The sequence below is a fragment of the Lycorma delicatula genome, chromosome 9 (genome assembly GCF_047948215.1).
Source record: "Lycorma delicatula isolate Av1 chromosome 9, ASM4794821v1, whole genome shotgun sequence".
Lineage (NCBI taxonomy): Eukaryota > Metazoa > Arthropoda > Insecta > Hemiptera > Fulgoridae > Lycorma > Lycorma delicatula.
This window is the reverse complement of record NC_134463.1, coordinates 36,889,329-36,903,650: the sequence shown is the minus strand read 5'-3', so window position 1 is coordinate 36,903,650 and position 14,322 is coordinate 36,889,329. Positions and strand designations below refer to the sequence as shown.

General features: G+C 31.4%; 1 protein-coding gene across 2 annotated transcripts in view; it reads left to right on the top strand.

Moving 5' to 3' along the window:
• LOC142330092 (uncharacterized) overlaps positions 1–14,322 on the top strand; it is a 35,657-nt gene that overhangs the window by 19,588 nt on the left and 1,747 nt on the right. For both annotated transcript variants that reach the window (XM_075375151.1, XM_075375150.1), the window contains 2 exons: positions 6,284–6,356; positions 12,111–12,226. In XM_075375151.1, coding sequence (XP_075231266.1) covers positions 6,284–6,356; positions 12,111–12,226 — 189 coding nt within the window. The remainder of the gene's footprint in view (positions 1–6,283; positions 6,357–12,110; positions 12,227–14,322) is intronic.

Below are 14,322 nucleotides of genomic sequence, written 5' to 3'. Positions count from 1 at the left end.
TGTATTTGAAAAAATGCCAAAGATATTGAATCCTCGCCTATTAAAAAACACAAATAAAGATAACAATCTGGTTTTCTGGCAAGCTAATAAATGTGCTTGCTGATATTGACTGATATTTGTATGGATTGGATTAATAACTCTTTTAAACCAGAGTTTAAGAAGTACTTAGCATCCAAAAATCTTGCATATAAAGTTTTCTTGTTCTAGACAACTGTACAGCACATCCAGAGGTGCTACTGAAAGAAGCTGATGTAAATATTTAGGTTGAGTTTTTCTACTCAACACTATAGCACTTTTGCAATCCCTGGACAAGTGTGTAAATGCAACTTTCAAAGCATACTACATTTGTTGAATTTTTGAAAAAACTTTTTGATGACATGGAAGCCACCAAATGTTTAACTTTGAGTTAATGCTGCAAAAAATACACAATTGATGACTGTATTGCAAACAGAAAACATTAAACACCTGCTGGAAGAAGCTTTGGTCCGAAGCAGTAAAGGCTTGGCCAAAGAGAGAACGTAACGAAGCCATAGAGGTTAGAAATGAAATAAATAAAGATGTAGAGGATACTTGTAATGAAATAGTCAAAATTGCCAGACAGTTACTAGGAGAAGGATTTTTAGACATACAGGCACAGGATGTAAATTAAGAAACTCAGGAAGAATTAAGCAACTCAGAACTTATGGAGATGATAGAAAACAAAATTTTACAAGACAGTGATGAAAATGAAGAAGAGAAAATTTTGATAAAAAATAAACTGTTGACTTTAAGAAATTTGTAAAAATGGTGAAAGAATTTATAATTGCTGAAGATCCAGTATTGGAGCATAGTTTGCTGTTTCATTGGGAACTAGATAATATAGCTGCAACATACAAGGAAGAACAAAGACTTTTACTGAGCAAATCCAAACAGTCCACCATTACTAATTTTTTTAATGTTAAGTACCCAGCACAATTTATAAGCATCATAAAGGAGAAAGGTTATGTACCAGAACAAGTTTTCAATGCATGAAGGTGTAGTAATCTATGTACAGTACATATTTTTTCTTTATTTATTTAACATTCTTTTTAAATACATAATACTGTAATATCATTAAAATAATATAATGATATATTGTAATAGTAAAATAAGGTACAGTATTTTTTGGTACAGTAATTTACATAATCATTTACTGTATAATTTAACAAGAACCTAACCTGTTTTTCTGCATTAAATGTGAGTATCAATTTATGCGATTTCATTATACACGGAAATTTTTTGCAATGCAACACCCACGTTAGTTGAGGGTACACTGTAGTTCATTTTTAGACTATTTTTTTACATGACTTATTTTGTTGTTTTATAAGTGCTTTAAAACTTCCTGTTTATGAGTCTTTTGGAAACTGTCAGCCACATTTACCCCTCATGTCAAATATCTTCTTTATTCAAAAAAACATTTCCTGCCGAAGTAAAATTTTTAATGAACCAAACAAATGTAAGTTGCTCAAGTTAAGTTGGAGCCGTAAAACAGATTTTAAAGAAGTTGCTACCCTGGTTCATCAGTCCACTTTTGGGTAGATCAGACCATATGAATAGTAAAGCAACAGTTCTCTTATCGGTAGACCTGGAAATTCTTGTTGACTTAGAATTTAAAGCGCAGTAGGATGAAGCAATCGTAATTACCTTACAAATGTAAGGGCTGGCAGCCCTCTTTGAGAGTTCCAAAAGCTACCCTTATCATTGAGAGCTACCTTGAATTTATTGCATGAAAGTGAAGAAGAATGTTTCCATTGCATAGAAACACATTTGATTCAGGTTGATAGTAATGCTTAATCTTCTTCAACAGTTTTCCAAAAAAGTTGCCGTAAGCTGATTAATTTTTTGCTCTCTGTTCAGTTGCCTGGTCATTAAGCACATTTTCTGAAAATCCAAATGACCAAGTATATGTTGTTCAATAATGATAACACACAATTGAAGTTGCTATACTGTCTGTTGTAACTCACCTCTCAATTGAAATCATTTCTATCTGCTGTAGCATTTGTCAGCTCTGTCACTATCTAAACAGTACAATCAGGTCAGTCTTTGTTCAACAAGTTTTGGACATTCTTGAGAGAATTTACTAACCTACTTGACCATAGTTTTCTACAGTGAACTATTTAATTATAAATAGGAAACATTCTGTTATGTGTTTCGCGCATAAAGTCAATTTCCTCCATAAAAAATGTAATTTCATATCACTAATAATGATTTTTAAATAAAGGGGTAAAATATTGTTAAAAGTCCACTAGATGTGGTAAGAATGCATTTTCAGTAAAGTAGAGTTCTCTTGTTTATACAAGGTTTTTTTTTTGTCTTCAGTCATTTGACTGGTTTGATGCAGCTCTCCAAGATTCCCTATCTAGTGCTAGTCATTTCATTTCAGTATACCCTCTACATCCTACATCCCTAACAATTTGTTTTACATATTCCAAACGTGGCCTGCCTACACAATTTTTTACTTCTACCTGTCCTTCCAATATTAAAGCGACTATTCCAGGATGGTGGTATGTGGCCTAGAAGTCTGTCTCTTCTTTTAACTATAATTTTCCAAATGCTTCTTTCTTCATCTATTTGCCGCAATACTTCTTCATTTGTCACTTTATCCACCCATCTGATTTTTAACATTCTCCTATAGCACCACATTTCAAAAGCTTCTAATCTTTTCTTCTCAGATACTCCGATCGTCCAAGTTTCACTTCCATATAAAGCGACACTCCAAACATACACTTTCAAAAATCTTTTCCTGACATTTAAATTAATTTTTAATGTAGACAAATTATATTTCTTACTGAAGGCTCGTTTAGCTTGTGCTATTCGGCATTTTATATCGCTCCTGCTTCGTCCATCTTTAGTAATTCTACTTCCCAAATAACAAAATTCTTCTACCTCCATAATCTTTTCTCCTCCTATTTTCACATTCAGTGGTCCATCTTTGTTATTTCTACTACATTTCATTACTTTTATTTTGTTCTTGTTTATTTTCATGCGATAGTTCTTGCGTAGGACTTCATCTATGCCGTTCATTGTTTCTTCTAAATCCTTTTTACTCTCGGCTAGAATTACTATATCATCAGCAAATCGTGGCATCTTTATCTTTTCACCTTGTACTGTTACTCCGAATCTAAATTGTTCTTTAACATCATTAACTGCTAGTTCCATGTAAAGATTAAAAAGTAATGGAGATAGGGAAACATCCTTGTCGGACTCCCTTTCTTATTACGGCTTCTTTCTTATGTTCTTCAATTGTTACTGTTGCTGTTTGGTTCCTGTACATGTTAGCAATTGTTCTTCTATCTCTGTATTTGAACCCTAATTTTTTAAAAATGCTGAACATTTTATTCCAGTCTACGTTATCGAATGCCTTTTCTAGGTCTATAAACGCCAAGTATGTTAGTTTGTATTTCTTTAATCTTCCTTCTACTATTAATCTGAGGCCTAAGATTGCTTCCCTTGTCTCTATACTTTTCCTGAAACCAAATTGGTCTTCTCCTAACACTTCCTCCACTCTCCTCTCAATTCTTCTGTATAGAATTCTAGTTAAGATTTTTGATGCATGACTAGTTAAACTAATTGTTCTGTATTCTTCACATTTATCTGCCCCTGCTTTCTTTGGTATCATTACTATAACACTTTTTTTGAAGTCTGATGGAAATTCCCCTTTTTCATAAATATTACACACCAGTTTGTATAATCTATCAATCGCTTCCTCACCTGCACTGCGCAGTAATTCTACAGGTATTCCGTCTATTCCAGGAGCCTTTCTGCCATTTAAATCTTTTAATGCTCTCTTAAATTCAGATCTCAGTATTGTTTCTCCCATTTCATCCTCCTCAACTTCCTCTTCTTCCTCTATAACACCATTTTCTAATTCATTTCCTCCGTATAACTCTTCAATATATTCCACCCATCTATCGACTTTACCTTTCGTATTATATATTGGTGTACCATCTTTGTTTAACACATTATTAGATTTTGATTTATGTGCCCCAAAATTTTCCTTAACTTTCCTGTATGCTCCATCTATTTTACCAATGTTCATTTCTCTTTCCACTTCTGAACACTTTTCTTTAATCCACTCTTCTTTCACCAGTTTGCACTTCCTGTTTATAGCATTTCTTAATTGCCGATAGTTCCTTTTACTTTCTTCGTCACTATCATTCTTATATTTTCTACGTTCATCCATCAGCTGCAATATATTGTCTGAAACCCAAGGTTTTCTACCAGTTCTCTTTATTCTGCCTAAGTTTGCTTCTGCTGATTTAAGAATTTCCTTTTTAACATTCTCCCATTCTTCTTCTACATTTTCTACCTTATCTTTTTTACTCAGACCTCTTGCGATGTCCTCCTCAAAAATCTTCTTTACCTCCTCTTCCTCAAGCTTCTCTAAATTCCACCGATTCATCTGACACCTTTTCTTCAGGTTTTTAAACCCCAATCTACATTTCATTATCACAAAATTATGGTCGCTATCAATGTCTGCTCCAGGGTAAGTTTTGCAGTCAACGAGTTGATTTCTAAATCTTTGCTTAGCCATGATATAATCTATCTAATACCTTGCAGTATCTCCTGGCTTTTTCCAAGTGTATATTCTTCTATTATGATTTTTAAATTGGGTGTTGGCAATTAATAAATTATACTTCGTGCAAAACTCTATAAGTCGGTCCCCTCTTTCATTCCTTTTGCCCAGCCCGTATTCACCCACTATATTTCCTTCCTTGCCTTTTCCAATGCTTGCATTCCAATCTCCAACTATTATTAAATTTTCATCTCCTTTTACGTGTTTAATTGCTTCTTCAATCTCTTCGTATACACACTTTACCTCATCATCATCATGGGCGTTTGTAGGCATATAGACGTTAACAATCGTTGTCGGTTTAGGTTTTGATTTTATCCTTATTACAATGATTCTATCGCTATGCGTCTTGATATACTCCACTCTCCTCCCTATCTTCTTGTTCATCACAAAACCTACTCCTGCCGGCCCATTATTTGACGCTGAGTTAATTACTCTAAAATCACCTGACCAAAAGTCGCCTTCCTCTTCCCACCGAACCTCACTAATTCCTACTATATCCACATTCATCCTATCCATTTCCCTTTTTAAATTTTCTAGCCTACCAACCTTTTTTAAGCTTCTAACATTCCACGCTCCGACTCGTAGAATGTTATTTTTTAGTTTTCTGGTGACCCCTTCCTTAGTAGTCCCCACCCGGAGATCCGAACGGGGGACTATTTTACCTCCGGAATATTTTACCAAGGAAGTTGCCTCCATTATTGCTATGTGAAAATGCAGAGAGCCACATTTTCTTGGAAAAAAAAACAGCTGTAGTTTTCCATTGCTTTCAGCTGCGCAGTACTCAGAGGACTGAGTGATGTTGATATGGCCGTTTAAGTCATTGTGACTCATGCCCCTAACAACTACTGAAAGAGCTGCTGCCCTCTTTTAGGAATTATTCCTTAGTCTTGCTCTCAACAGATACCTCTCCGATATGGTTGCACCTTTTGTCCAGCTACTCTGTATCCCTGAGCACTCAAGCCCCCTCACCAACGGCAAGGTCTCATGATTTATAGAGGAGGTTATACTAGGTAGAAAGTTAATTACGTTAAGTATAACTCATTAATTACCTAAAAAAAAAAATTATTTCACTCTGTCAACAAAAAATTCATTTAATAGTTTTTGTTTTTATAAGTATTCATATCTCATTAATTCTAGAAATATATTTTCTAAAATATGGTAAGTATTACTACTTTCTGTAATTATTCTTTTTATTATATTTTTGATTAAAAAAATTTTTTTTATATTTTTAGGTTAGTAATTATAGAAAAATTTGTAATTAAGTTGTATTGATAATTTTGAAAGGTGTACAAAATTATTTTCATATTAAATAAATGTTATTTCAACATGAATTTTCAATTTTAGTATTTCACAAGTTTTAATTTTTTATGACTTAATCAAAAATCAAAATAGTCATTACAATTTCTAATACAGATCATCACTTAAAATAAATTGAGTTTGTATTTGCTTTGTTTACTGTGTTTAGAATGGTGAAGAATTTGTATTGTTCATAACATATTTAAAACAGGGTAAAATAGTGCTGAAATAACAATTACATATTTCACATATATGTACCCTAAGAAAGATGAATTTTTATGTTATGCTTCAATTCATTCATGACAATGAATGGATTAACTGTGTGGTAGATTGTGTTTGTTAGTTGTGTATATTAATATAAGTTGTCATACATTTATGTGTATTTCTGTCTAGACTTTAGAATGAGTTCTGATGAGGATCATATGTATGATAGTGATGAAGATGAATCACGTGATACACCAGAAAGGTATTCTTTCATTTTATAACAATAAAGTGTAATATATTTTAATCTAAAATTCTTTTGTGCTTGTCTTTTATTTTTTAATTATTTCATGCAAGACACATTCACAAAGAAATTGTACATTTTCCAAATGTGGCCACTTTAGTTATTTATTAACCTACTTCAAAATAGGAAGAAGTTATCAATTTGACAACTTTTTTTATTTATTTATTTATTTTTTTATGTATGTTATACAATATCTGTGATGTTAGTAAACTGATTTTGATAATTTTTTTTAATCTAAGGAGTATACTTTCGCAGTTATCCTATATAAATTTTAACTAAATCCTATGATAATCTTAAGAAAAATATCCAAAAAACGGCTTGATACTCTAAGCCTCTAACAGTTCGCACCAGTGGAGTGTTGCATTTTGTTCCCTGTATGTCTAGGATATTAATAACGGTCTGTCTTTATTGTCACTGTTTAGTTATCTGTGGAAACATTCATGGCATTTCTTTTTCCATTTTTCTTCCTTAAACAAACTTTTTTTTTGTTAGCTGCTTTCCTCTACACTCCATATAAATGGTAAACCTACATTTAATATTTATATAAAATAGTGAAAAAGTGTATTACCCCTAATTGGAAAGTTAGCAAATAGTTATGCAACAAGTACCCAACTGACATTTAAGAAGCAAGTTAAATTTTATAATTTTGCAATAAATAATATTCTATAGTTACTATAAACACTTTTTTTTAACCAGGTACTCAGAAAACTTTTCCAAATGTCTACTCGCAATAATGAAAACTATAATCTGAATAGATTACACAACCTCATCATTTCTCATTGCTTTCTCTTCATGTGGTCTATTCAATAACTTACTTGGGTCCAAATCAGACAAAGCAATGCCTTCTAAAGTTTTAACTCTACTAAGAGTGACATAAATCTGCCCCTTGGAAAATTTTTTCTTTCCGAGGTCTGTCATTGCCCTTTCAATAGTTGTACCCTGCAGTTTGTGAACAGTTACAGCCTAGTTTAATATTTGAGGTAAAATTCTGCGCTCAACATCTCCGTATCCCATGTCGCTTAGAATGTTGTACAAACTGGTGATATGGTTACGCAACCATCAATATTTTTCATTCTAACACCAATAGTTTCATAAAATTTTATGAGTACAGCTTCCAGTAACTTTCCTTCCTCATATATCAAGCTGAGGGGGTAAGAATGTTGCTCTTGCATTTTGTTTGACAAACATTTGTGTAAATTGACAAGATACGTGTGACTAGACTTTCATCCTATAAGAATCGATTGTTGTACGTTTTCATTTATGAGTCTACATTCTCATTGTTGAGAAGTCTATGTGGAAATATTCATGGCAATCCTTTCTCTACTTTTCCATAAATGATCATTCCTTTCGTGGCAGCTTTCCTTTAACATCTGTGTCTTATTTCAACAGCACGTTTAATAAACTTACTCATATTTTAATTATATAAGTACTAGACCACTAAAAATTGTAAAAAAAAACAGATTTAAAAAAAAAAATAATAGTACTAAAAAAGTTACAAATAATTATATTTTTATTAACTAAAGTAAAAGTATTTACAACATAGAACTATGTTTGAAGTCAGTGCCAGCCAACACAATTAAATGTAAATTTATGTGGAGTTAGTACCGCAATCGACTGCTAGACAGCTAAATAGGATTTCCACATGTAAAGTGGGATCTCAAGAGCATTTAAGAGAGAGCACCTCACAATCATACTTCATCTTGAATTCACTATGGTATATACACTTTGTGATAATATATGTACCTATCTAAGACAACTGAATGATCTGACATTTGTGAAATGTGCTTTTCTTGAATGCAACTAATATTTATCCATTAGATTCATTGGTAGAACAGTGAGTTAATAATGAGTGATGAAATGGCCAGAAAATGGGTTGAATAGTTCACTGAAGAATGAAGATACATAACATTGTGAGGTACAGAATGGATTGGCAACCTTTTTCTTGTTAATATTAATTGGTACATCTTGTAAAAAACATCTTACAAACTGAGAAGATTCTTTACAATTATATCGCTTTTGAATAACGTTCCTGAAATTTCTGTAACTAGTCTGCATTAAATTTAAACAGATTATTATAAATATTGATAACAGCTCCGACATTATTAAAAGAACTGTGCAACAAGGTTTTGAAACAGGTAGGTTTAAGGTACCAGATGGTAATTTAAAAATTTTTTCTTTTTTTTAATGACTCCAATTTCTTAATATTTGGGTATATGACTTTTAACTATTAAATCTTCAGTTTTCATTAAAGCAGCAGAAAAATTGTTGCTACATTTTCAAAATCCTCCTGTACCATTTGATAAGTTCACATTCGAAGCTTTAAAATTTGTGCATGTAAATTGTTAGTATTTTTATTTATACGTTTTTTTACTTACTTAAATTTATTCGTGCAAAAAGGAAATTTGAAAAATCAAAATAAAATATTACATGTGTGTTTTTGAGGAAAAAAGTTTTTTCTATTTTTTTTACTTTCACCATTATGGTGATCATGTCAAAAATGGGGTATCAAGTTTTTTTTGGAAATCTTTGGTTTAGGATCCAACCAGTTCATCTAGACCAAAAGAATATATATTTTTGTCTATCACGTAGCTTTTGGCGTTATATCTCAGGATTGACCAAACTGATTTTCATCAAATTTGGCTCAAATATTTATTTCTATATGTGGGGAATTGATATATTATTTTTTTCAAAATTCATTTATGGGGATAATGCAAAAAACCCAAATTTGATTTTTTTTTTCAGAGGCATTACGTTTTTAAAGCAGATTTATTACCTACAATTCATTTATAAATAATAAAAATAATAATTCAAAAAGTCATCCCTGGCTCTTAAAATTGAAATATGTCTTGTTATTTTGCTTTATCTCCCTTTGGTTAAAATATTTTTCAAAAATTTTATTTAAGTTTATACTTCATACACAGAAGTATCAAGAAATAGCCTTTTTTAAATTAATATTTAACTTTTTTAAATTATATAGACCCCAGATTAATTGTAGAAAATATTATTTTTCTTATTTTAGACTCTTTTCAGGGGTGTTAGAGAGAACTTTACTTTACTTAACTATATAAATATTTTTAGAAGCATTTTTCTTAATTTATTTCCATCCCAAAAAAATATATATTTTGTTTTTGGCTCTCTTTTAATTTTTGTTATTTATTGTATTTATTTATTTGTTCTTCATCTGTTATAAGAGATATTATAATTAAAGTAGCTTTGCCATATATATTACATCCCGGAACCAAAATGAGAAGTTTTTTTTTTTCATTACTTTCATAAAAGTTACACGTAACTTGTAATATTATACATAATATTTTTAAGCTATCTCTTTTAAATTACATTTATGTTAGTGAACACTTTATAGATAAGTTTTTCCTAATTTTCATCACTGAGTAAGGAAGCCACTAAAATCAAAAATCTTTTTATTGAAAGTTTGGGAATTTTGGTACTTAAATCCTATTTTGGTAATATCCCAGCTTTTTTCATTTATGTACATTTTTATAAAAATTTTAAGAATATAATCCTTTAATTTGGAATCAATCAAGATAAAATTATTCAAATGATGCATCATCATAAATCAGTTGACTTAAAAGTCAAGAGTTCTCAGGTTCAATTCCTAATGAAGTCAGTTGCTTTTATTGGGATTTGAATACTAGATCATGGAAATTGGTGTTCATTGGTGGTTGGGTTTCAATTAACCACCTGTAGTAGACTACACCTCACCTCACTCACATGTCATGAACAAGGGATGCGGCTGCCTACATGCCCTGGATCCAGAAAGCTGCATGGGATTTATGGAGCTTCTGAAATATTCATATGATAATAACCAAAATAATTGACAAATCTCACACATAATTTAATTTGATGTAAATTGAGAGTAACAAAAACATAATTTTCTAAAACCACTGTGATATAATTAGGTGCAGGTTAATTATAAATAGATATTTACATATATATAATAGCATATTACATAGCATAATAGCTATTACATATTTTACAAAACAAGTGTGCTAATTTATTGGCCAGGCACACTTATCACTGAGCTCACATTTGAAATATTAATTCCAAAATTCTTACTCAATTTTTTTTAATATAAAATCAGTATACAAAGACTATTCAGAAAGTAATTTCTGATTCGTTATTAATAAATCACAAATTGGAAAAAAAATGTATTTATATATTTTATACCTACATCTTTTAGCTACTTTTCTTCATAATTGCGATCCAAATTGAACTGTTTTTCATATCTTTAAATAAGTTTTTGAGGAACATCAACATAAAACTCTGCCGCCTATGAATTAAGCCAAAATAGTATCATCGTTTTTCTCTCCTCATCATTTTCAAAACGCTACTTCGCTAACCATTTCTTCATTTTCAGGAAAAGGTGATAATCACTTGGAGCTAAATAAGGGCTGTATGGAGGAAGGTTAAACAACTCCCATTTGAAAAAGTCAATTTGGCATTGAGTGCTTACTGCAGTATGCAGAGAAGCATTGTCATGAAGAAAAAACGATGCCTGAACTCAGCATGTTGCATAGTTTGTTTTGTAACGCCCTTCTCAATTTCTTCAACATCTCGCAGTAAGTTTCAGCGATAATTGTTGTGCCTCTTTCCATAAAATCAACCAAGATCACACCTTTACAGTCCCAAAAAACTGATGCCATCAGCTTTTTTGAAGAAAGTGTTTGACGGGCCTTTACAGGTTTTCAAGAAGAACTGGTGTGCCCCCACTGCATTGATTAAGCTTTTGTTTTCACATTAACAAATAATCCATGTCTCATCACCTGTTATGATGTGGTGAAGGAATTCATCCTTCTCATTGTCGTAGCATTGAAGGAAGATTAGTGCTGACCCATCTTTTTTTGTGTGTTAGAAAGAAGCTTAGGCACCCAGCGAGCCCAAAATTTGTGAAAGCCTAACTTATCGGTTATGATTTCATACAGCACTGTTTTATGATATGTGATGATAAAATTCTGATAATTCTTTTTCTTAAATTGATGATTTTCTCAAATTTTCACATCAACACTTGCAACAAGTTTATCTGTGACAATTCAGAGTTGACTACTTTCATTTTTGTCAATGTTTGTTCAACCTTCCCGAAACATATGGCCCCATTATCTTACCACACTGTCACTATGATATTCACTCCCTATACTGTACAAGTTCATGATGAATTTCAGCAGGTGTCAAGTTCTTTGTGTGGAAGAAACTGATGACTGTACACACTTCATAGTCGGCAGGATTTTCTGACAGCAGCCATTTCAGAGTTTTACAGGAACAAACAAGCGAGCAATATTTCCAATAACACTGGTATTTCAGAATAGCCCTTGTATGTGTATTATATATTTATTATGTAAAATTTCCTCCTCTTTCAATCGCTACAGTCAATTTTTTGATCAGTTAAACAATGATATCATTTAAAAAATAAATAAATTTTCCATTATTATTTAATTAAGAAAAGTTTGCACAAGGTTCAAATTTGTCAAGAGTTTTTGTTCTTTTGAGTACTTGGTAGGATTTTAAAAAAAATATAATCACAAAAAAAGTACTTTAAGTGTAAATCTCATTGAATTTCGCTAAAAGGTAGGATTTTAATAATTGATAATATTACTGGCAACGTAATGTGATGTTTTCCATAAAAATTATTTAAAATTAATTTACTGTTAAGTTTTATTTATGTACAGTGACCTAACATTTTATATTATTTTTATTACTCAGTTTTAAAAATCTGACTGTTGAAATTAATGAAGAAGATGGAAAACAGAAGTTATTGGAACAAAGTGAAGAAAACTGGGACATAGAATATGATGCAGACAATTATTTTGATCCAAATGGTGAGTTAGAATTTGGTACATTCTATTCTAAATATTTGTTTGATCAGTGAATAAAAGTATATATTACCATTATTTTTTATTTGTTTTTTATTATAAATAATTATTTTATTAATAATTATTTCATGACATAAGTTTGGCTGATTTTGTTTGAATATATAATAAAAATTATTAGGATCAGTAGTACTCGATAGGCATATTGAAGTAAATGTATTTTTATTGTTGGTAGATATAAGTCAAAATTTTTGGACAGATATACTGGCAAACCATCCCACCCAGCAAATCACAAGGTAACAAGAAAAAAGCTATTGTGGATCCATTCATTTTTAGCATTGACCCGGTGGAGATCTGAAGAAAAGTACGAAAAATGGTAATAATGAGTAAGACCTATCCTTAAACTATAATGTAGCATCTTGGGCATAGAAATCCTTCAGAAAGTGGGTACACCATGTCTATAATCTTTAAACAAATTGGTTATTTTTACCCAGAACTGTCTGGTCCTGGCTGTTGATAACTGTCTACTGTTTTGTATTGATAAATATACTTTTTTACCTCCAAAAACAAGCTTCCTATAAAAAAAATGGTCATGGTACCCATAAGGCACATTCTTTGTTTAAAATTGTATGAAATGTGAAAGTATTCTGACTAATTTTATAATCTAAACTACTCTGATCATAGGCAATTCTTCTTCACATTAATTATCTTTTCCTCTCCCTTTAATATACTTCACTTTTAATTATTAATTTTTTTTTTCTACAACCATCACGCACACCGTCAGTAGGAATTATCTTATTGTTTATCTTTTTATATGTTCAAGCTGTGGATTTTATACCTTCTTGAATCTATTGTCTTTGTTCTCAGTGTCCTTTACCCTGTATCCATCTCTATCCAAAAATCAAGGGTCTCCATGTGTTTCTATCCTTTAACCATTCCTTAAAATATCTTCTCTGCTTCCCTCCTTCCCGTTTCCTTCATTGTTATATCAGTTTCACTTCCTGGACATGTCTGACAGTCTCAGTTTCCAGTTTCACATTCAGTTTAATTCCTCACATTTTCATTAGTCTGCTTATATATTTTTCTACTAGTTTTTCATTTTGCTCTTATTTAAATGTCCAAATTGCTCTCATCAATTCTAACAAATTTTCCATTTCATGCTTTCTCTCCAGCCTCATTTATTATTCAATTAGCTTTGTTCATATCTGTCCAGTATGTTGTTTCTTGGCTTTTCTTACAAACTTTTTCATATCAAATTATCTCACTCATACTTAACAAAAACCGTTTTTGACTGCTTTCGTGCTTCTTATTTATCCTTTTGATTTGTTTTACCCTCCCTTCTTAAAATTCCCACTACTAACACAGATTTTTTACATCTATTTTATACTCCCTCTTTTAGGCCTTTTCTTTCTAGTATTGCGGTCCTTTTCTTTTTTGTCAATATATTTGATATTATTTGTAGATAATTAGGTTTAATTGGATTTAGTGCTATTAATATGGAAACAAAGTTTAGGTTGACCCTGTGTGCTACGGTAATTACTGTTGTATAAAAGTAAATCTGTGATGATAGTGTTTTTTTTTAACCTCCAGGACCACCATTAGGTATTGCTTCAGAGGATGAAGTGAATGATTTGTAGCATGTGAAAATGCCATTCCCGACTGGGATTCGAACCCATGACCTCTGGATGAAAGGCAAAGATGCTACCACTCACGCTACGGAGGCCGGCATAATGATAAAGTTAGTTGAGTTTATCTACATTCAGTGTCAATTTTTTCTGAGGCTGTGTTTCCTGACACCAAACTTTAAGTGCGACTACAGTTCAGTTGAATAGTTGAGTCGTGAACTAACTATTTTTGAGATAACGCTAATACTTGAATCCTAATAAGCAATTTACATTGGTAATATGGGGATTCAAATTCAATAAAAGTAATCATAACTATAATTTACAATTATTTACGTTTGGGCATCTTGTTTGCTTAGATTGATATATCAAAGGTTTGTCTTAAAGCATTAATTTAACAGCCTTGCACTTTATTAGTGATGATTGTGTGCTGGCTGATTGATTTTTATTACTTGAATTCAACCAACATACAACTGATAAACA